This window comes from Triturus cristatus, chromosome 5_1 (assembly GCF_964204655.1).
Source record: "Triturus cristatus chromosome 5_1, aTriCri1.1, whole genome shotgun sequence".
Taxonomy (NCBI): Eukaryota; Metazoa; Chordata; class Amphibia; order Caudata; family Salamandridae; genus Triturus; species Triturus cristatus.
The window spans coordinates 159,921,037-159,945,364 of record NC_140587.1 but is presented as its reverse complement, the minus strand read 5'-3'; the positions used below and the strand labels follow the sequence as shown (position 1 = coordinate 159,945,364).

At 48.7% G+C, this 24,328-nt stretch overlaps 1 protein-coding gene across 3 annotated transcripts in view; it reads right to left on the bottom strand.

Annotated features, from left to right (window-relative positions):
• Nucleotides 1–24,328, bottom strand: part of LOC146830503 (1-phosphatidylinositol 4,5-bisphosphate phosphodiesterase gamma-1-like) — a 695,332-nt gene that overhangs the window by 189,518 nt on the left and 481,486 nt on the right. For all 3 annotated transcript variants that reach the window (XM_085604690.1, XM_085604691.1, XM_085604692.1), the window contains 2 exons: nucleotides 22,473–22,656; nucleotides 18,197–18,274 (listed from right to left, as the gene is read on the bottom strand). In XM_085604690.1, coding sequence (XP_085460816.1) covers nucleotides 18,197–18,274; nucleotides 22,473–22,656 — 262 coding nt within the window. The remainder of the gene's footprint in view (nucleotides 1–18,196; nucleotides 18,275–22,472; nucleotides 22,657–24,328) is intronic.

Genomic DNA, 24,328 nt, shown 5'->3' with positions numbered 1-24,328 from the left:
TTCGATGATATCAGAGTGAAGCTGTACATCATGGTTGTTTGCCGCACGTTCAATCAGAGCGTTGAACGCCGCAGTATCCTCTGTGGGTGATGTTTTTGGCCCATATAGTTGTGTGTCCTGTGCATCAAGAGGTGCACTGGGGTCTGCAGGGTCGCCCCAAGTTTGGTCAGGGTCCTGCTGGTCATCAGGGTCCGTGTCCACATGGTAGGGGACTTGTTCATCCAAGTAGTCCCCCAATGCATCCGTGTCGGAGCGTGTGGGGGAGGCCCGGTGTGGATCCTGGTAGGGTGAATAGAAGGGTTCATACAGGAGAGGTTCTGAGTCCACAGGCAGCTTCCTCTTTAGCGGGATCCTGAAAGGCTCCAATGGCGGTTCCGAAGTTATCCTTCGGCCGTGGAGAATCATCCTGCCAGTGTCGGCGTCGATGACGTGTGACGGAGACGGCTCGACAGGTGTAACCGCAGTTTTGGTGACCTGTGTCCTGAGTTGAAACGCCTTCGGGATTGTGGGTGGAGGCAAGCCGAAGGTAATGCTGGTCGGCACCGACGAAACCGCCGGAGCCGAACCGGAACCCGACGGGTCCTGGAGGGCGTCCTTGGATCTGCAGCCTGGCATCGCGCCAGGCCGTACTCGGGGCGCCTTAGAGGTCGTGGCCCCCGCCAGGGTCGTCGAGGCGGCTGCAGATATCTTCTGCGCCCGTGGCGCATCGAGTCGGGGTGCGGAGATCACCGTCGACGTCTTCGACACGTGAGGTTTTGGTGTCGTCGAGGGAGTGCTGCGAGGCGTAGCAGGCGGGACGGCCCTCGGTGTCGGTGGCGTCGACGCCGGTAACCGGGCAGGTTTGTCGGCGCCGATGACCTTCTTCCGTTTGTCGACTCCCATGTCGCCCGTCTCGAGTTCGGCACCGAAGTCTCTCTTGGTGCGGTCGGTGCCGACCCGGTGCGCTGGCGTCGAAGGTGTTGAAGGCCTCGATCCGACTAGCGCCACTTTCAGTTTCGGTTTCGTAGGAACCTGAGCAGCTTTCGGTTTCGGTTTCGTGGAAGGGAAACCAGCTGGCTTAAGCGGTAATGGCTGCCGCTGAACGTCCGAGGCCGGGCCCGAGGGCGGGGCCGAAGGACTGCGTGATAGGTCTCGGGTAAGGCCCGAAGGCGATCCCTCGACCGGAGCCATAGTCTGTGGCGCTGGTGAAATTTCGGTCTGAACAGGTAGGCCTTGTTCATCATCGGAGCTACTCTCTTCGGCTCCTAAGGCCTCCTCGTCGTCTCCTACCTCGGTGTCGTCTTCACCTCTGTGGAAGAGTGACTCGTCGGCCTCGTCCGATCCGGGTTCGTGTTCGTGTTCGGAAACGGGACTGGAGGGTAAGACTTCTACTTCTTCGACGTCGTCAGCCTCGTCGAAGATGTCAGCTGGGGCCGGTGCCGCGTGCTGCGCTTCGAGCCTCGCCGCTCGACGATTCCGCAGAGTCTTCTTTGAACGGAACCGGGCACAGGCCATACATGTCGATTCGTCGTGGTCCGGCGAAAGGCATTTGTTGCACACCGGATGGACGTCGATGTGTGGGTACTTCGCATTGCATACCGGACACCTTTTGAATGGCGTCCTGGATTCCATCGTCGAAGTAGAGTCGATGGACAGGCAAATGCGAACAAAGTCGGTGCTGAAAGTTAGTAAACTAACAAAAAGTATCGAAACCCGATCGATAAACAGTACCGACGCGAACTAAAGGCCTTGTGGCCTCGACAAAAGTTTTTCCTAACTTGAGCTAAGATAGCACATCCGAACCCAATGGCGGAAAAAAACAATCTGAGGATGGAGAGGATGCCCATGCGCACTGTAGTCCATGGGAGGAGTCACCTATCCAAGGATACTTCGAAGACTCTTCCAGGACAACAACGTGCAAACATCCGGACCCAACACTAGGCGGCGATCTATGCACAGATATGAATTCAGCAGCCCACATGCCTCGAACACATGGAGACCCTCACTCTAGTTCTGAAAGACTCGTGTGTCCCCATACAACAATATACAGGCGACACACAACCTCCTCAACTGGAGACAATTCCGTACTACACAATTATATCTTAAGAATAAAAACGTGGATGAACAGCAACGTTCTCAAGCCCAATAAGACAGAATTTCCACTGGTGAAATAGTGAAAGTAACTGTAGTTGGAACAAGTGCCAAAGTGTCCAAAGGAGATAATACTCTTCTTTGGGTGGCGTTGATAAAGACTTATTTCTTGGCATCACTAAGTACAAAGAAAAATATTGTTAACTTGGTTGTTTATTTGATTCAGAGGAGTTTGACGTGAATCATCAGCTGAAATAATTGTGACAGAAGGAAGAATTGGCTTTGATGGAGATGATGTTGACAAAAGAGGCATCAATGTCAAACTTCCTTGGTGTCTGTGTCAAATGCATCAATGACAAACTTCTCAACGTCGAATGATGAGACAAATGTTTTGATGTTAATATATGCCTTGGAATCAAATGAGTCTTTGACAGCAAATGTGTATTTATTTCAATGCCTCTTCTTTTCGCCACAGCCAAGACAACTCAAACAGTGAAGGCTTGTTGGAACACACGACTTATAATTAGGGCTCCCAGTTTTATGGTATTTATTTTTTTGACATTCCCGTCTGTATTTATCCATATTTATTTTTTGCTAATTTTATCTGTATTTATCCATATTTATGTTGTGTTTTGTGGAGAAATTAAGCTGAAACTAGTATATTTCCACATTTATTTAACCGATAAATATGCACTCATGCTTGAATGCCTGTCAGGTTTCAATGCTACGAACATCCGCAGAAGATAAATCAATGCACTTATATGAAAATATGATCAATTTCAGTGTCAACCTTGTGCATATCTACTGCTGTTAAATCCTCTTTACTAAAATTCCTTTCTTTTGTAACCCCTTACCCATCAATCCATGCAGCTATTGGCCTGGCAGTCATGGCAGACAGTATTTAGAATTACTCCAAAAGCAACCCAATTTCCGTTTTTATCCACATTTAAAAATAAATACAGACACCCCCGCTGTAGCTTTGACCCGGCCGACTTCATCCACATGGTGTGGTCATGCCCGGAACTGGAGGGGTATTGGAATGGCATAGAAACCCATCTGACGGAGGTCTTGGGGTGGGAAGTGCCGCATAACCCTAAACACATCTTACTGGGCATCACTGACGGCCTAGATGGCACACGTGCTGAGAAATTGTTTCTTATGACAGCGTTAATGGTTGCGAAGAGAGATATTGCGGCGGCATGGAAGCAGCCGCAACCACCCAGTCTAACCAAATGGAGCACCGGAGTGGACTGGTGTGCGGCACAGGAACGGACTCTTTACCAGGCACGGGGCTGCCACAAAAAGTACCGTAGGGTTTGGGGGAAATGGTTAGGAAATGTATTGTGAATTTGTGGTGTGGGGTGGGGGTGGGGGGGGGGGCAGAGAGGGGGTGTGATTCCCAGGCGGGGCTAATGTGCGCTGATGGCTCGAAAGGCTCATTGTTTTCTGTTGCATATGACAAAATAAAAACTTGTTTATCAAAAAAAATAAAAAAATAACAAATAAATACAGACAAGAAAATAAATGTTTTCTGTCTGTATTTATGTGTAAAAATCTGTAAAAACAGAAAACAGGGAGCCTTACTTATAATGCAATCTTCCAGACTACTATTTCTACGTTCCCAGCATACATCCTCTAAAATCCACCAGAGCCAATAGTTTATATAGGTCCCTTCACGCAGCAAGACAAAAGATCACATTATTGTGGGAAAGTTGCTGGCCTGGATATATTGTACTTGAAAGTTGCTGGGTATAGAGAAACACTCATTGTCACTGGAAAGGACATTAGAGAAGTGTGAGACTAAGTGACTCCCCCCCATGAAGTACTTCGGAATAACGGAATGTAAGGAACTAGAGTGCGCGATGTATCTCAGAGTGCTCAGGATAAACACACTCAATAAGCCTAAGCTGCCTTCGGAGAGTTCAATAAAGTGTGGTCTGCATGGCTTTGGTCCAGGGGGTTGGGGAAGGGAAGTTGGCCAACTTTCTGACAGGAATAGGGATGGAGGGAAGAGAAGTGAGTGGGTGGCCTGGGTGTCAATGCAATGTGTTTAATTTTTTTTTTTTATAAATATTTTTATTGAAACTTTTCCGTGATTAGCAAGACACATCGATTTCCCATTTGGTACAAATATGATCAACAGGCAAAACACATTTCTCATGTAGTTACAAAAAATACTACTTTCCTGTCGCCTTGAAATATTACTACGTTTGGACATGGCATTTTACTTCCACTGGGTTCCGCTCCCACCCTCCCAGGGGTGACTGATCGGCAGAGCCTCTCTTCTCCCAGGGCATTGCTACATTTTGTGTTCCCCCCTGCGTGTCTTGAAGTTCAAGCCCGTAATACCAAATCCAGTGGCGCCAGATCTTAAAGAATTTACGCAGACAGCCTCTCCGCACCCATGTAAATGTCCATCCCAGTTTTCCACTCTCTTGGGGTCGGAATCTCGAGCGCTCCCCATTTTTCAGCTATATCCCTTTTGGCCACTATCATGCCTAGATTACACAAGCTAAGACTCCGTCTGGGTAAGTCTATGTCGGAAGGTATACCTAACAACGCATATTTAGCATCCATTGGTAACTGAGCCCCTAGAATTTCACTTAGTTCCCTCACTACCCTGGTCCAGTATCTTTTTTTCGTGTGCACTCCCATAATGTGTGTATGAGCGTGCCTTCTCTCCGTCTGGCAGCGGAGGCACATTGGAGACTCTGCCCATCCCATTTTGTGAAGACGGGACCTGGTCATGTATGTTCTGTGTAGTATTTTGAGTTGAATTAACCGCAACCTCAATTTGATTGCCACCTCTCTTGGGTACATCAGGGCCGCCTCCCATTCTATGTCTTCCAGTTCTACCAGGGCATCTTCTCATGTCCCCCTCAAGGCCACTAGGTTGTCCAGGACCTTGTTAATGAGGGTCTTATAGGTCCAGGATATGGCCTTCTCTGGTATCTTGTCCTGCAGGAGTCTGCCCTCTAGCAGCGCAAATTCGGTGATTCCATCCATTTCTAGTCCCTCAGCCGCCTACACGTGTTTATATTTGTACCTTTGTCTCTCCCCCATCTGATATTCATGTTGCAAGGCTGCGAACGAGATCAAGGAGCCTTCCTTTATTAGGTCCCCAATTGTAGAGCTTCCTATCAAATCCCAATCCTTGAATCCCTTCAGTTTCCCTAATTCTGGTAGCCGCCTGCCTTCCCATAGTGGGGTTTGCCTCGTAACTGTCTTGTGCCAGCCCATTTGTTTCTAGGCTCCCTTCCAAGCCTCCAGTGCCCTCTGGGTCGCCGGCAGCAACTGTTTGACCCCTTTCCCCCCCATATATATATAATGCAGATGGGAGTGTACTTCAAACTGGTCTTGTTCTAGCGCGTAAGTCGATGGGACCTCAGCATGTGTCCCCACTCATTTACTGCTATCAAGTGTGCCGCCCTATAGTATGACCTGATATCCGGGAGGGCAATCCCTCCATTGTACTGATTGCATTGCAGCGTGTTGAGTGCAATCCTTGGTTGCCCCCATCCCACAAGAGCGAGCGCACCTCACTATCTATCGCCTTAAAAGTATCTTCCGGAATCTTATGATATGTGTTTTGCAGGCTGTACAGAAGCTTAGGAAGTGTAATCATCTTGTACATTGCCGCTCTGCCCAGCAGTGTGAGGGGCATCCTTCTCCATCTCTCCACATAAGCGTGGAATTCTATCAATAGCCTACGAATGTTACGTGTGTGGCTGCGTGAGATGTCTGTGGATATGTATATCCCCAGGTATTTGAAACCCTCCGATGTTACTTGTAGTTCCTTGGAGAGATCCTGTGCATCAGGTGGGCCTCCCACTGGGTAAAGGATTGATTTACCCCAATTAATTTTGTAGCCTGTGTGTTTCCCAAATGTTCCCAAGTCTTGAAAAAGGGTTGGATTTGTGGATGGGGTTGAGTGACATACAAGAGTACATCGTCTGCATAGAGCAAGATGCGTTTCTAATTCCCGCCCACCCTGAACCCCTTACCTTTGGGTGTGGTCTTACAAGACATGCTAGCAGTTACAGGGTCAATACGAAGAGCATCGGAGACAACAGGCACCCTTGCCTGGTACCTCTTACTTTCGCAAATTCCTCTGACATTGCCCCGTTTACCCTCACTCTTGCTGTCGGAGACCTGTAGAGCAACTTGATCCATTCCATAAATTTGGGGCAGAACCCGAATTTCCTTAGCGTCTGCCACATGAAAGGCCAGTGGACCGTGTCGAAGGCCTTTTCCGCATCCAACAAGAGCAGCATATGGGGCTCTGCTCTACCTTGGATCGTACTCATCCAGTTCGCTAGGCGTCTCAGATTGAACCGTGTCACCCTCTCTGGCATAAACCCCAATTGGTCGGCATGTATGAGGGAAGTGACCACCCCGGCCAATCTATTTGCCAGGATAGAAGCTAGCACCTTCACCTCCACATTTAGGAGAGAGATTGGTCAATATGACCCACAATCAGTTATCGGCTTCCCTGGCTTGTGGATCACCACTACTGTAGCTTTCCGCAAATCGGGCGGTAATGCTCCCTCTTCCCTAGCCGCCCCAAACATATCCAACAGGTGCGGTCCCAATAATGTGGAGTTTGCCTTAAAAAACTCAGCTGGCAGACTATTAAGCCCTCGGGTCTTCCCTGATTGTTGTTTATGCATGGCCTCCATCACCTCCTCCAACGTCATATCTTCTTCTAAAGCATCCCGATCTTCCAGGGACAGAGCCAGGAGGTCTATTCCCTCAAGATAATCCCAAATCTGCGCATCCCCCACCTTTTTCTGTTCTTTGTATAGGTCAGCGTAGTAATCCACGAAGGCATAAGCAATATATTGTGCCTTAGTAATGTCCCTCCCCTCTCTGTGAATGACTCCCACCCATCTGGATTCCATCTCCTTCCTGCCCAACCATGCTAAGAGCTTCCCCGCCCTGTCTACAGTTTCATATAGACGATGCCTAAGGCTGAGGTATTGCTGTTACCCCTTCCATTCGTGCAAGTGATTGTTATTCTGCACGGATGACTGCTATCTGTCGGAGGATGGACGGACTAGAGCTCTCACCCACTTGTTGCTCTAGGTCCAGGAATTTACCCTCTAGCATCACTATGTCTTGCGACTCTTTCCTATTCTTGTGCGCAATAGCGTCCTGGGCTCTGCCGCGCAGCACAGCCTTGAAGGCTTCCCAAAGGATCACGGCTGATGTTATTGTCCCTTTGTTGTCCTGATAATACAGCTCTGTTTCTACCCTTAGCTCATTCGTTATCTCAGGATCCTTAAGATCATAGGCGTTTAGCCTCCAGCCTCCCCACTACCCTGGGCCTCCCCACCTACCTTGAGACATAGGGGGGAGCGATCCGATAACCTTCTCGCTAGGTATTCCACCAATGTGACCGTGCCTAGCTACCCTGCTGGGGCAAAGAAGTAGTCTATTCTAGAGAACACTCGGTGCTCTCCCGAGAAATATGAATACGTCCGGTCAGGGTGTGATGCCGGTGCCAAACATCCTGCAGACCCAGTGTGTGGGCAAAGTCAGCCAATTTTGTGTTTCCCCTCACACTACCTGCCTGCGCGGACCGGTCAATGGCAGGATCAACCACGTCATTAAAGTCCCCACCCACCAAGTGTTGGGGGGAGTCTGCAACCAGTAGGACCCCCGCTACCTTCTCAAGTGTTTGCCGCTGTAGTCGAGGGGGTGCGTAAACGCTAACTAATGTGATCTCTCTGTGTCCCCAAACTCCCAGTACAGCCACATATGTGTCACTGGGGTCGGACCAGGTGTTGGAAACGTGAAAGGGTATAGTCTTCTGGACCAGTATCGCTACCCCCGGGAGCCGGAGGTAAATCCTGCGTGGGCCAGTGTTATTTACATGCCTCTTCCCAGAATGTTACAGCGAGTCCCTCTAAGGTGAGTCTCCTGGAGGAGCACTATATTGGGTTTCAGTCTTTTAAGATATTTAGTTACCAGGCCCCTTTTAATCTGGTGTCCCAGCCCGTTTACGTTCCAGGTCATTACCGTGTATCCTTTGTCAGCCATATCCCCTGGGTTTATCTCTGTCTTGTCTACCCGTGATGTGGGGTCTTAGCATGCTGCCTGTGTCTTGATGTGTAAGCATATTTTCCTCAAAGCCGTCCATTTTATTCTGAATGCCCCCTGTATGCCCCCTCTCTGAACCTTCTCCCTCCAACTCCCCCTCCCCACTCTCTCCCACTTCCCCCACACTTGCCCCAACGTGTCAACATGACAACGGTTTGAGTCCTCTTCCGAGCTGTGTCCTCGCCTTGCTCTCTCCGCCGTCACTATGCGTCTTCGGGGTGTGCTACTGTGAGAGTCAGACCTGTGCCCCAGGCTTCGTTTGAATTTGACTCTCATGGTTTTGGATCTTACCACCATCTCCGGCGTCCAACTCTGTGAGTTACTTTGTTCCGTGCTTCGCACTCTAATAGGTCTCTCCTCTACCCATGACCATGCCTCTTCAGGGGTCTGGAAGAAAAAGGTCTTATCTTGGAATATAACATTAAGTTTGGCCGGGAAGAGTAGCATGTACTGAATGCGGAGGTTTCTCAGCTTTTCCTATACGGAGTCGAAAGTTCTCCTCTGCTTCCGGACCTCTCTAGACTAATCCGGGAACACCATTATTTTTGTGTTTTGCATCCGGCCCAGTCGTCTCATTTTGCTAAGTATTAGGACTCTATCCTGGTAATTTAGAAACCAGGCTATTAACGGCCTGGGAGGTGCCCCATCCAGAGGCCCGGAGGTGGGCATCCTGTGCGCCCGTTCAATCACGAAACAGAAAGAAAATGAGGCATTTGTGAGAGTGTCTTTAAGCCAGTTGAGGAGGTACCCTCCCATGTCTGCCCCCTCGATTCCCTCCAGGAAACCTATGAATCGCAGGTTATTCCATCTCGCCCGGTTTTTTGCATCATCTACCTTTCACATTGTCTCCTTCAGGGCCGCTGACAATTTGGTAACTTCTCACTTCAAGTTATGTGTCACGTCTTCTGTTTCCGAGATTCGCTGCTCCGCCTGCATCACTCTTTCAGCTATGTAGCGGAGGTCTTGCCTTAGCAGGGTCACATCTGTGGGCACTTCAGTGATCCTGTCCTCCAGCACTTCTCTTGAGGCTTGTATTGCTCGACGGAGCTTCGCATTGTCTGGCGCGGAGGAAGTATCTGCCAACGTTTTGGGGGTGGCGTCACTACCTTTGTGTATTGGTCCATTTTCCCTTACCGCTGAGGCTTGGAATCTTTATCTTTAGCCATGGTGTGTCCCTATGACTTTGTGCACCTCAAAGTTTCAAGCAGCTCACCCCTCCTTGTCACTGGGTTATGTATACAGTCATCTGTAGGACACCAACACCACACCTATAGTACAGTTTCGGTTCGCCTCTTGCCTGTTCATGCTGAAAGCTGGCTGAGAGTCTTAGGTTGGTTGACACTTCTCTAAGCAGCATCAACGAGGACCCTCGCTCACATGGCAAGACTTCTTGCCCTGTCTGCTTGTGTCTTCAGTCCTATGCCACGGTTCAAGCAATGCAGCTAAATTAGCACTCCTCTAAACTGTTCCCAGGGGGGTTCTGTCTGCACTTCAGGACCTCCAGCCCCTTCGCCAATGTCTACGGCCCTTCTCAACCAGCCCCTCTCCACTGGGTATGTCGTAGGTGACCACTGTTAGGGTCAGCTGCCTCTGTACTTCACTGGGAAGTAGTTAACTTCTCCTGGGGGGGGGGGGGGGGGGGGGAAGGACTGCTTTCTTTATTTACTCCAGGGGGTCCAGGATCCCACTTTCCCGGGGTCTCTGTCTCTCACTCCAGATGGCTGTTGCGGCTAGTCCGCCATGCTGCTGGCCTACGCCCCCCAATGTGTTTCATTTTGTCTCACTGCTCTCACCAATCAAAAAAGATCTGACCCAAAGACTTGAGTCACAGCGACAACCAGCTCAAAATAAAGACTTATCATCCAAAACACCACAAGACCTTGAAAAGCAATGATGAATTAACCCTTATTATCCCTAAAATAGAACAGATAGAAGAGGGTAATGTCAAACAAAATATCCTCTGATCAGAAAAGAGAGTGCTATAAATACTAGATGACACTCATCTAGGAGAACTGAACATCATGCCAACATCCATAGACCAATCTTTCATCATGACATTTAGAACGTATGCTGTGGTTAATTCTTGATCATGAAATTCTGACATTAAAGAGAGAGAAGTCATCAATGTAGTGGAAATTAGATTTTATAGACCCTTTCAATTTAAGTGGAAATCACTTTCCCCCATCTCAATTCAAGCTGCCGAAACTCTGACATCTAGTTGGCTTGTAAATGTTCAGCAACATTTCCTAATTCAAGATCACTAGTATTGCAATGTGACATTTATTTAACATTTCCAGACATCAAGTCCAGAAATAAACTAACTATATCTTCAGTAGACCAACCCAGATCTGATGTAAATGAAGTTGAAGTGATCAACTCCAGCATCAACAATGCAGCTTAACTCCTTGAGGGCAGCTTAACTGCTTGAGGGCATTTCAGAAAAATTGAATATGCTACTTACCAGTATGCATCTGTTCTTGGCATGTAGGGCTGCTGACATTCATATCTGTGCATAGATCGCCGCCTAGTGTTGGGTCCGGATGTTTGCACGTTGTTGTCCTGGAAGAGTCTTCGAAGTATCCTTGGATAGGTGACTCCTCCCCTGGACTACAGTGCGCATGGGCATCCTCTCCATCCTCAGATTGTTTTTCGCCATTGTGGCAGTGATGGAGTAGATACAGAAAGTGATGACCACGCTTACAGTAATTCTGAGAGCTGCAGCTGCTACAGGCGCCGGGGAGGAGGGAGGGCGATATGAATGTCAGCAGCCCTACATGCCAAGAACAGATGCATACTGGTAAGTAGCATATTCAGTTCGAGGCATGTGGGCTGCTGAATTCATATCTGTGCATAGAATGTATAGCAGTGCCCTCTATTAGCGGCGGCTACCAGTGCCAGCTGCAGCGGTCTGAAAAAGGGTTTTGAGAACAGCCTGTCCTACAGCTGCCTGCTGTTTTGATTGCACATCTACACAATAGTGTTTGGTAAACGTGTGTGTAGTGGACCAGGTGGCTGCTCTACATATATTATGCAGGGGAATATTTCCTAGAAAAGCCATGGAGGCCCCTAACTTACGTGTTGAGTGGGCTCGTGGGGGAATAGTTAATGTGCGTTTTGCCTTTTGATAACAAATTTGGATACACTTAACTATCCATCTGGCTATCCCTGCTTTGGAGATGGCGTTACCTTTGTGGTGTGGGGCAAAGGCAACGAACAGTTGTTTTGTCTTCCTAAAGGGTTTGGTCCTGTCGATGTAATACATGAGGGCCCTTTTGACATCTAGTGTGTGGAGTGCCCTTTCCGCGACAGTTTGTGGGTTTTGGAAGAAAACGGGCAGTGCAATAGTTTGATTCATGTGGAACTGCGATATTACCTTGGGCATGAATTTGGGGTTGGTACGTAGTACGACCCTGTTGGCATGAACCTGTATAAATGGCTCTTGAACTGTTAGTGCCTGGAGTTCACTAACTCTTCTTAAAGAAGTGATCGCTACCAGGAAGGCTACTTTCCAGGTGAGGAATTGAATCTCGCATGAATGGAGAGGTTCAAAGGGTGGACCCATCAGGCGTGTGAGGACCAGGTTGAGGTTCCACATTGGAGCTGGTGGGTGGCTTGGTGGAATAACTCGTTTGAGTCCTTCCAAGAATGCTTTGATGGCAGGCACTCTGAATAGAGAGAGGTGCTGCCTGGTTTGTAGATAGGCTGATATTGCGGTCAAATGGACACGTATAGAGGTGTACGCTAGATTGCATCGGTATAGGTGTAGGAGGTAACAAATGATGTTTTGGATGGATGCGTCCAGCGGGTTAATGTCATTATTACCGCAGTAAATAACAAACCTTTTCCATTTGGCTGCATAGCAAGCTCTTGTAGTGGGTCTTCTGGCCTCCTTGATGATGTCCATACAGTCAGGTGGCAGGTTGAGGTAGCCAAACTCTAGGACTTCAGGAGCCAGATCGCCAGGTTCAGCTGTTGCGGATCTGGGTGCTGAATCTCTCCATGGATCTGCGTCAAATGCGCGGGTTTGATCCGCAGCCTTTGATGCGGCACCACGGAAAGTTCGAGGAAGGTGGTGTACCATGGCTGGCGTGCCCACGTAGGAGCAACTAGGACGAGTGTCAGGGAGTGTTGTCTGAGTTTGCGAGCCACCAGCGGTATCAACGGTGCTGGGGGAAAAGCGTACGCAAATCTGCCGGACCAGTTCATCCATATCGCGTTGCCCTGCGACTGCGGATGTGGGAACCTGGCGGCAAAGCTTTGGCATTTTGCGTTTTCGCTTGTGGCGAACAGGTCTATCTCTGGATGACCCCACTGCTGGAAGTACGGCTGGAGTACTGATGGGTGTAACTCCCACTCGTGCATCTGGTGGCTGTGTCTGCTGAGCAGATCCGCCATTTGGTTGTCCTTGCCGGGGAGGTGTTCCGCCATGAGGAACATGTTCCTCTGAATGGCCCACTTCCACATGCTCTGAGCCAGATGAGACAACTGTGGAGAGTGCGTCCCTCCCTGCTTCTGTATGTAGTACATTGCGGTCATGTTGTCCGTCCGGATCAACACGACCTTGTTGCACAGATGTACTTTGAATGCCTTCATGGCTAGGAAGATTGCCATCAGTTCCAGAAGGTTGATGTGCATTTTCTTCTGTTGTGTCGTCCATAGTCCCTGCACTGTGTAGTGGAGTACATGAGCTCCCCATCCCTGGAGAGATGCGTCTGCTGTCAGTACTATTTGTGGAACAGGCTCTTGGAACGGTCGACCCTTGCAAAGGTTTTGTGGATTCCACCAATGCAGAGAGTTGTATGCCCGACCGCTCACCAACACTAGGTCTTTCAATTGTCCTTGAGCCTGATTCCACTGACGTGCCAAGCACTCCTGAAGCGGGCGCATATGTAGTCTCGCGTGTGGGACTATGAAGATGCAGGAGGCCATCATGCCTATCAACTGCATGAACACTCGCGCTGGAAGGGAGTGTTGAGGTTTGAACTTTGAAATCAGCATTTGCATGCTGTTGATTCTCACCAAATTCGGCTGAGCTGTGGCCGCCAGAGTGTCTATAGTCGCACCTAGGTACTGTTGTACGTGTGCGGGCTGTAGATGGGATTTTGGGTAATTTAGTGAGAACCTCAGACTGTGAAGGAGGTGAATGGTGCGGGACATGTGGCTGGCACATTGCTGGGCTGACTTTGCTTGAACGAGCCAGTCGTCCAGGTAAGGGTAGACGTGTATGTGCTGCCTCCGTAGATGTGCCGCCACAGTAGCTAGGCACTTTGTAAACACCCTTGGTGCCGTTGTCACGCCGAAGGGAAGGACTCTGAACTGGTAGTGCTGCCCTTGAACAGTGAACCTGAGGTATTTTTTGTGTGATGGGTGAATGGGTACCTTGAGGTCCAGTGTGGCTAGAAAGTCTCCCTGCTTGAGCAGCGGGAGGACTTGCTGTAGAGTGAGCATGTGAAAATGCTCGGAAAGAATGTATCTGTTTAGGGGTCTCAGGTCTAATATAGGTCTGAGTGACCCGTCCTTTTTCGGTATTAAAAAGTACAGGGAGTACACCCCCGTTCCTTGCTCTTGGACGGGTACGACCTCTATTGCGCCTTTTAGAAGCATACTGTGCACCTCCTGCTGTAAGAGCGTTAAGTGCTCTGAGGACATAGGACGGTTTTTGGGAGGTATTGTGGGTGGAGTGGAGGTTAGTTCTAGACAGTAACCGTATTTGACAATATCTTTGACCCACCTGTCCGTGGTGATGGAGTTCCACGTGGACAGGAACCTTTGTAGCCTTCCCCCGACAGGTGTTATGTGGTCGGGAGGAAGGGAGAGGGCGTCACTGCTTGTTCTTGGGGGAGGACCTGGTGTTGCCGTAGCCGCGTCCTCTGCCCTTTGTACTGGAGCCACGATATCCACCCCGGGTGTTTTTATCGTAGGTGGTTTGGGTATTGCCTTTGTTGTATGTCTGCTGTGACCCCTGCCCTCTACCTGCTCCCCTATTTCCGGGGCGACGAAAGGAGCTGCTCCGAAAGGACTGAGTCTGGAGAGCCCCCATGGACTTTGCAGTGTCTGTGTCCTTCTTTATTTTCTCAAGGGCCGTGTCAACCTCCGGCCCGAATAAATAGTCGGGGTTGACAGGTTGGTTCAGTATATAATTTTGCACCTCAGGTTTGAACCCGGAGATTCGCAACCAGGCATGTCGTCGCAGCATGACGCTTGTGTTTATGGCCCTGGCCGCCGTGTCTGCGGCATCTAGTGCACACTTGATGGAAGCATTTGTGAGTAGCTGTCCCTCTCTGATAAGAATTTCTGCACCTTCTTCGAACTGGTCAGGGAGATGTTGGAGTAGTTGCTCCATTGTATCATAGTGCGCTCTATCGTAGCGAGCGAGGAGCGCTTGAGTGTTGGCTATGCGCCATATGTTGGCAGCCTGGGCGGCAACTCGCTAGCCAGAGGTCTCTAAAACCTTGGACTCTTTGTCCGGGGGAGGAGCGTCACCTGTTGATTGCGAGTGTGCCCTCTTGCGAGCATTCGCAACGACAATGGAGTCGAGAGGTAATTGGCCTCTGATGTAAGTAGGGTCCCCAGGTGCTGATCTGTACTTTTTGTCGATCCTGGGGTTTATCACCCGTGCCCTGGTGGGTTCCTTGAAGATGTCCTTGGCTGGTTTGAGGACTCCTTTCAGCATGGGCAGAGTCTTTACATGCCTTTCCGAGGAAGCGAAAGTGTCCATAAGGAAGTCGTCTTCCACGGTGTCAGAGTGAAGCTGCACGTCATGATTATTTGCAGCACGTTCAATAAGAGCGTTGAACGCTGCAGTGTCCTCTGTTGGAGATGTTTTCGCTCCATAGAGTTGTGGGTCCTGTGCATCTAGAGGTGCACTGGGGTCTGCAGGGTCGCCCCAAGTTTGATCAGGGTCCTGTTGGTCATCAGGGTCCATGTCCCCGTGATAAGGGACTTGGTCATCCATATAGTCTGCCAACGCATCCGTGTCGGAGTGTGTGGGAGAGAATGATAGTGGGTCCTGGTAGGGCGAGTCGAAAGATTCGCAAAGCACAGGTTCTGAGTCCACAGGCAGCTTTCTCTTTAGTGGGATCCTGAACGGGTCCAAGGGTGGCTCTGAAGTTATCCTCCGGTCATGGATAACCATCCTGCCGGTGTTGGCGTCGATGTAACGTGACGGAGACGTCTCAGCAGGTGTAACCATGGTGTGGGTGACCCGTGTCCTGAGTTGGAACATTTTCGGGATCGTGGATGGCGGCAGGCCAAAAGTTATGTTGGCTGGCGCCGAAGAGGCTGGTTGAGCTTTTAGTGGGCCGGAGCCTAATGTGTCCTGGAGGACCGCTTGGGTTTTGCTGCCTTGTGCTGCAACGGTTCGCGCGTGAAGCGCTTTCGAGGCCTTAGCGCCCACCAGGTTTGTAGAGGCGGCCGTGGACTTTTTCGGCGCCGGTGGGTCATCGGGTCGAGGGGCGGAAATGGCCGTCGACGTCTTCGATGCAGGAGGCTTCGGTGTTGCCGTGGAAGCGACGTGAGACGCAGCAGGTGGTATGACCTTTGGTTTAGGAGTCGATGGCGTCGGCGCCGAGAGCCGAGCAGGTTTGATGGCACCGAGGGCCTTTTTCCGAATGCCGACTCCGGCGTCGGCCGCTTCAAGTTCGGCACCGAAGTCTCGCTTGGTGCGCTCGGTGCAGATGCGTGTCGCTGGCGTTGAAGGTGTGGAAGGCCTCGATCCGACTAGCGCCACTTTCGGTTTCGGTTTCATTTGTACCGGTGCAGCTTTCGGTTTCGGTTTGGTAGAAGGGAAACCAACCGGTGTAGGTAATAATGGCTGCCGCTGAACGTCCGAGGCCGGGCCCGAGGGCGGGGCCGAAGAACCGCGGGATAGGTCTCGGGTAAGGCCCGAAGGCGATCCCTCGACCGGAGCCATAGACTGTGGCACTGGGCCCTCGTCAGTCTGAACGGGTAGGCCTTGCTCGTCATTGGAGCTACTCTCTTCGGCCCCTAAGGCCTCATCGTCGTCTCCTACCTCGGCGTTGTCTCCATCTCTGCGAAAGAGTGATTCGTCGACGGCGTCCGAACCGGAGTCATGTTCGGAACCGGGATTGGAGGGTAGGATTTCCAACTCCTCGACATCTTCGGCGTTGAAGATGTCTGCCGGGGCCGGTGCCGCGTGCTGCGCTTCGAGTCTCGCCGCTCGACGATTCCGTAGAGTCTTCTTGGAACGGAACCGGGCACAGGCCATGCATGTCGATTCGTCGTGGTCCGGCGACAAGCATTTGTTGCACACCGGGTGGACGTCGATATGGGGATATTTCGCATTGCATACCGGGCACCTCTTGAATGGTGTCCTCGACTCCATCGTCGGTGTCGTCGATGGTCAGGTAAAAAGCGAAAAGTTGTTTCCGAAGTTAGTAAGCTAACAGGTAGGGTCGAAACCGATCGAGTGTACAGTACCGACGCGAACTAAAGGCCTTTTGGCCTCGACTAACTTTTTCCTAACTGGAGTTAAGATAGCACATCCGAACCCAATGGCGGAAAAAAACAATCTGAGGATGGAGAGGATGCCCATGCGCACTGTAGTCCAGGGGAGGAGTCACCTATCCAAGGATACCTCGAAGACTCTTCCAGGACAACAACGTGCAAACATCCGGACCCAACACTAGGCGGCGATCTATGCACAGATATGAATTCAGCAGCCCACATGCCTCGAACCATATGTTACTTGGCCGTAGACATCTGGCCCAATGGGGCTCCGCCCCCACCAGCCCCTGCCACAGTGGCACGTAACCTAGGAGTGACTTTTGACAGTTCTGCCACCTTTGCCTCCCAAGTAGCGAGTGTTGTTGGGGTTAGTATCGGATTTTTAAAGAGCGTAAACAAGTTCCTCTGTCTTCTTCCTACCCCGCAGCAGAAAACAGTAATCCAGGCATTGATTATTTCAAGGCTGGATTACGCCAATTTCCTGTACTTAGGTCTACCAGCCTATTACGTGTTGAGATTGCAGCTGGGGCGGAATGCGGCGGCGCAGCATCTCTTAAAGCTGCCAGGAAGGATTCACATCCAACCATGCTTGAGAGTGCTTCACTGGCTACCCATCAAACAGCAGGTGAGGTTTAAAGGACTTATTATGACACATAAAGCCCTTTACCACTCGGGCCCCAAATATCTATCTAAAATATCAATATCTTGCGGCCAAAGATTGCAACACCCTTCCATAGCAGTTGCGGGCTGTGGAAGATATTTTGGTTGTTAAAAGATTGCCCAAAACCTGGCTTTTCAGTTCTGTGTGCTAAGTTCCGCAATGTCAAGTCTTTGTGTCCACTATAGTGTGAGGGCATTCTATGAGTAGCTCTTGCGCTTTATAAATCTCCCAAACATTAGCATAAACATACATATCCCAGATCCTCATTGGTCTTCAAGAAGACCAAAAGAAGACTAATTATAGTAAATGGATATTCTGAATTTACTGTAGGCTATTGTTTGTGACCGTCATACACCATGCCTTTCTTTCTGGGTAAACACGCAATTTAAAAAAAGGGCATACACACGAAGAGGGTAGGAGCCACTATCATGAATTTCACTGCTCCTCGAGGAACATTGGGGCTCATTCAGTAAGGCATTTATGAATATGGGAGTAGTGCTCCTATGGAACTACTTTAAATACTATTAAAAGCCTTTGTAAATCAATGAAATAACATCAAAACTGGGAATATTACGGGAATAGGCATATTTATTTATATTCAAGTAACACAAAAAGAGAGGGCTGTGTCTTTTTAGCACTTTTACTGCTAGGCAGCCATTTTGGGGCTGATTCACAGATGCGTTTATGAGTATGGGGAGTAGTACGTTTGTACTACTTCAGAAACGCCATCGTGAGTAGCGACCACGGACTGTAGATTGTCATGGAAAAATACTTACTTGATTTCCAACATGGTCTTGTTGTCTTCAATGCAGTTGGCAACAGGTGGAAATAATAACACAAAAAAACACAGAAAGATAAATAAGGGAGCACAGATTTCATTGAGAAGTGTTAACTTACCCTGGCCATCGGCATCTTGTTTGCCTCCACATAGAAATGTGGCGTCCGCACCTCATACAGTGCTCCATAGTCCAGTTCCTATTGGTTAAAATAACATGTGACCTTAACAATACATTAGTGTACTGTCTGTTCATACAACACTTTACTGGCAAAAGTCTTCAGTGAATTTTCTGGTAGACATATGACATCATCAAGTAACCCACCATTGGTTTCCGTTACCCCTTCGTGTCCGCCCAGACCAATACAGCAATTAATGTTTGCAAATTTGAAAACGTTAGGCTCTTGTGAGTACCCTTTAACTAGACAGAATTTGCTGAAAGATGCACAGTTACCCTCAATCAAGACTGACGATAAAGGAATTGGATGCACAGAAAACGACAGTAAAAAGGATTAGAGAACAGACCACAGATTTTAGCATCAAGAAAGTTATCTACATTATTTTCCCCATAACAAATAGATGCTGGTTTAATTCCAAATGCCCAGTCGATTAAATGCTTGCTGCCTCCAATACAGAAGCTGTCAAGGTGCCCTCAGAACAAACAAAGACTAAAATAAATGTATTCTGGAATTTTGGAAGTTTAGGATCCTCCCCAGGGCATTTTCAGTCTCGACTGGGAACTGGTTTGTCCACGACGACAATAAACTGCACCTTCTTTTTCCCAAACTCACACTAAAGTTCATGCAAATCTCTAGGCAGAGAAATTGTCATCCTTCTCTGTAGCACTCACCTTACCCAGCAGTGATCTTGCCAACAATTTCTAACTTCAAAATGCTCCCTAAACTCACTTGAACCTCTAGCATATCCTCCATGAACAACAACTGTTATTGCTGTTGTTACATGCCACTTGTACATTATTATAGCAACAAAGACCATTTTGGTACTCCGTAATAGGACTTGACAAACATTTCTTTCACAAAATGAAGAATAGAACTTCATACTGCACTTCTGCTGTTTCTGGGTACTGCAAATAAATGTACAGACCTCGGAAGAATGGAAGCTCAGTCAGCCTTGCCATGATTCAAACATGTGACCTGCGATGCCCTGTGATGCAGCAGCAGGGGTTTCAATCACTGACCCATTCTGTTCAGAGTAGATGTAAAAGGTGTCTGTAACTGATGTATCAACCTAAAAACATTACTACCTCACTTTGTTGCACCACTTTGAGCCGTATATAATAAATTCTAAACTACTATAATTTCACACTAGGTGCCTTCTTTAGAACCTTTTTTCACATTTCAGGTTTTACAACTCATCAACTCATCCATGAAATCATAAAATACGTAATTACTTGGTTAAGAAAACGTAAAAAACAATTTGCACCAAACTGAAATTCCATTATTAAATACTAAGTAGCTGCAGGTTGTCAACAAGCCTCGAAAATATAGTCTGCTAAACCTTAAGCCCATAAATGTCTGCCAAAGGCATGCAAAGCTACTGTTCACACTAGGGCACTAATTCTGATGTCAGGCTGACAGCCAACGACAGGCAATTGGTGGTGATCTGGCCGACATCCAGGGCATCGGTCCGACTGCCGGTTTACAATACCGGTGGTTGGAGCGATGATGTCAGGGGGGGGAGGGCCCGCCCCCTCCAACAGACTCAAGGAGCTTGTCGGGCAGCAGTCGGTCACCTACCACTCTAGGGATTAGGATGTCCCTTTCCAAGCTGCCTTTTCATGAAGGTCCCCCTTCCATGGAAAGGAAGCCAGAAAGGGATTTTGGAGGCCTCTAGCAGGGTCCCCATCCCCCCTGGGCCATATGGTGCCTGGCACACTATGCATGGATGTTTGGAAAATGCCCTTTTCTACTGCGGCCCTTTTCAGGGCTGCAGCAGAAGCTGCAGTAGAAAAAGGCAGTTATCAACTGCCAACACAGCGGTCTTATCGTAATATGGCGGGTGGGACTGATGGCTCTGTCGGGTGGTCTCATTCCCGCTGCCATTGTGGTAAGACGCTCATTCGAACGCCATCATAGTGAGGCCATAGGTTCCCAAAGGGAAAGAACGGTAACGCAAAACACGATGACTTAAATACCTGGAGTGGCAGACGTTGTGCTTGCTCACAGAGGCATGCACGACTGATTGGGATGCTGAGGTCGCACACTGGAAATCACAGACATTATGTGGAAACAAAGGCTCCATGAATACTGCCCAGGTAGGAGCCTAACACAATGAAAGGGACAGAAATCACATGGTACCAGCAACAGAAATCTATCTTAGGTCAAACTTTTTGGCATCAATGTGAAGATAGTAAAAACCAGTATGCAAACAAAAAAGTTGGCCTGTGGAGTGGAGACCAGCCATACACAAAGCGTACAAGAAATTTACTAAACGTTTAATAGTGAATTAAATACCCCTTATCAAACCACTGTGCAAGGACTAAATAATGCTTTCAAACAAAGCCCAACATGGGCACAGATAAAACATGCTCACAATGACATATCAAATAAAGGCCATCATTTAGGGTTTTGCTGAGTGGAGGCACTGCCATAAACTGTTGGTGCTCCCTCCCTTGAAAATCCATAGTTCCTTTGCTGTATTTTGAGTCATAAGAAACATGAGGTTTCTGCTGGGAGAGTCTCCGCTGCCTCTTTTGCCAAAAAGCCTTAACGGCCGACCTGTACGCCAAAGAGCTGTTGATCAGTATAAATCAGAAAGACCTCCCAAGTTAGGACAGTCAGTCCAATGTAGATTTGTACTTTCAAAGTCACAGACCTTCCCTAGTGCTTCTTCAGAAAACAAGAGAAATTACCCTCACATGCTGGCAGAAAACTTCCAGTTCCTCAAGGCTATTCTCTTTTTTTGGTTTTTCAATAACAAACACTTGATTTCTGTTTTTTTTTTCAAAAACAAAACACTTTGCAAGCGGGAGCATTGCACATGGGTCCCACTCACCAAAGCCTCAGGCCTTCAGTTGAGCTGTAGTAGCAGCAGCTCCTCTGAAAGCACAGGGATCGCCACCTGCCTGGGGGTTATTTAAACATGGTGGGCTCTCTTCCACCCACAGACCAGAGGTCATAGCTTCTGCTGATCCAGTAGGCTGGTGAGCCACCATTCTCAAAGAGAAACCCAAATTTCACTCACACAGAGGTGCACTGCCATGAAAGATACCAAATGGCACAGAACTAGATCTTGAGGTTATATAATATTTGGTGACCTGAATATGGCTAGACAAAGTGATATGGCTATGAGGAGTGTGAGGAAGAGTGGGATGCATGGGGGTGGGGGTTAAGCTGCAGACAATGAGGCTATATTGCCACAAAATCCTGTTTTATGTTGATGTAGCCCCATCATCAGTATTGTGTTTGTGATTTCGATGATGCTGGAACTGGAAAAACACAAAAGGGGTAGAAGACTGAATTAAAAATGCTCAGAGCAAACATTAGGGAACACTGACTCTGAGGAAACCACAGTAAACATCAGGACTATCTAGGGAATGTGCGACAAGTGAAGGTAGGGAAGCATAAGGAATGGATTGTCATGGCTATCTCTATCTGCTATCACATCTAGGGCCTGATTAAGAGTTTGGCAGTGGGAGAGCGGGACCGCCACGCTGCCGCACCGATCCCACACCGCCAACTCCGTTTGCGCACCGCCCGCTACATTATGACTTTTACAAATACTGGCGGGCGGTTCTTCGGCGGTCCCACGGAGGTGCCTGTGAAATAGGCACCGCAATGAGAACAGGTGCAGTCCATGCAGTGCAGATACTTGGGTGCATGCACACAAGGGGGCACAAAATGTGCCTCCCTGCATGCACCCCATGGCCCTGAAGCAACAATGGGGTTCCTCTCTGCCACGGTTTTCATGGAGTAGGAACTACCATGAAAACCGTGGCATAGAGGAAACTCATAATATGCTTGGCGGGACGCCGCGGTCCCGCCAAGCATATTGTAGTCTCAAGACCGTCGCGAAACCGCCAGGGATTTCTGATCTCTGGCGGTTGCGGCGGTATAATGGCGGTCCAACCGCCAAGTTGTTATAAGGCCGTCAGACCACGGGTGTCGCGGTGACTGGACTGCCACCACAGCGCCACCGTGAGTTAGTGGTCCACGGATCGCCAAACTCATAAAATAGACCCTCCCTTAATGTTTCTATTTCACTTGGACCATTGCATTGTGTGCCACATAACAGATACATCCCTTAAACACAATACTGTAACATACTGTCCACTTGAGATCTTATATGTCTTTGCACGTACAGCTATGAAGCTGATTCGTAACCAATCAGTGCATGCTACCCAGGCTCATGAAAGTGGCATGAATGTTAAGCACTCACCGTGGTGCCCATCTTCTCAAGGGTTTCGTCGTTGATTGGATAGCGAAGTTTCATTTTTCTGTAGAGAGGATGCTTCTCATAGTAGCTAACCAAGTCCAAAAGGCTTTCGAACTCAGCTGAACTTCCCAACATGAAATGCCGGCCCTCCTGCTGGATTCGGCAGTGCTTGATCTTTCCCTCCGCTCTGAAAGTAACAAGGGGTTGTAGTATTCAATCACCTATAACACTTAAACCACTAAACGAAAATGTTACTTACCTGTAACGATGCGTACACAGCGGGCAAATGTCCCAAATCCACATGGTTTGGATGTACTCGCTACCTTGAGGATGGATCCAGAATACACCGAAACCAAGTAAATAAAAGCCTGCTGGCATCAGCAGTATCCGTGTCGATCACCAGGCCCTGGTGAAGGCAACAGTAACCCTAAAATTCCTCATCGCTTCAACTCCATCGGGAGATTACATGGCCAGCCACATGGCCCAGAAAGCAGCTGCAATATGGATCTGTCCCAGAGTAACACACTTTTTACTGTATGGTAAAAAGTAACCTTTAATGAAGAACTAAATATGAGATTTAGCACGTTCAAGAATTCAGACCTACTGTCAGAGAGACATTCAGTAGTAGATTCAATCTAACCACAACAGAACGTTCTTGTTTGTGTCCTGGCATTGCAGACAAGAATTACATGAACAACACTACCAAATGAGTACACATGTGTGGCTTATGGGTGCAAATGTGTACCTGCAGTATGTAAATATACAACTAATAAAGCATTTTCTGATCACTAGCTGTAAGGACATGCGAAATCATGCATCCTTCAATCCACTTGGGAAGTCGCTATCTTCTGCCACTGAATAAAATAGTGCGACACATTAGTCTTGGCTGTTGTGCTGACAGGCATGTCCCAGTCTGTCCACCACTAGTGGACAGAGTCCACTCTGCCTTTAATGTTGAGTTCATAGCTAACAAAATAATCAGCAGGATTAATGCAGATGGGCTTGGAAATATCTGTTTGGCCTGCCTCCTGCCAGGCACCACTGATGACAGGATGGTGGACGTGGCTGGTAGTCCCTCCTCAAAGAATCTACACTCCCTAGTCTGGAATAGACGGCCAACCTTTGGGCCCCTTTTCAAGAAGATCTGTAATGATAGTACCATGTTGACACATCTTACGGATCTTACCGATTGAGAGTTCCAAGCAGGCACAATTGAAAGTGCACAATATTCTGCGGTTCACTGTGAACTGGATGACAGTGACTTCTCCGAAAGTGAATCCAGACAAGACCGAGGTTCTGGTTATCACCATGAAGGGAAATTCATGGATGGACGTTTTTAGGCCCCTGGAGTTAGGTCCTGCCCCAGAATCCGTGCCAGTAGTTAAAAGCCTCGGAATCAACCTGGATAGTAGTCTGTCGATGGCTAAGCAGGTAGCGACAGTGGTTGGGAGCTGTGGTTCCTCATCTTTCTTTTACATCTATGTGAACAGTGGTGGCTGCCCTGATCATGTCACGGTTGGACTATGGCAATGCCTTGTACTTCGGTCTCCCCAATAAGCTGATGGGTAAGCTTCAAGTGATTATGAATGATGCTGCAAGATTATTGTTCAAGCTACCTAGACGGGTGCATGCTATGCCACTGTTGCAACAATCGAATTGGCTGCCAGTCAAAAAGAGGGCCAGGTTTACAGTCCCGTGCATTACACACAAGACATTGTATGGCATGGTACCAGCCTATATTGAGGACCGGCTGAGGCACTATTTACCTGTACGCCGTCTCCGCTCCTCTGAGGTGATCTTGCTGACCTGCCCATGCTTTAATAAAACTACCTTGGGCAGTCGGGCTATTTCAGTTCTGA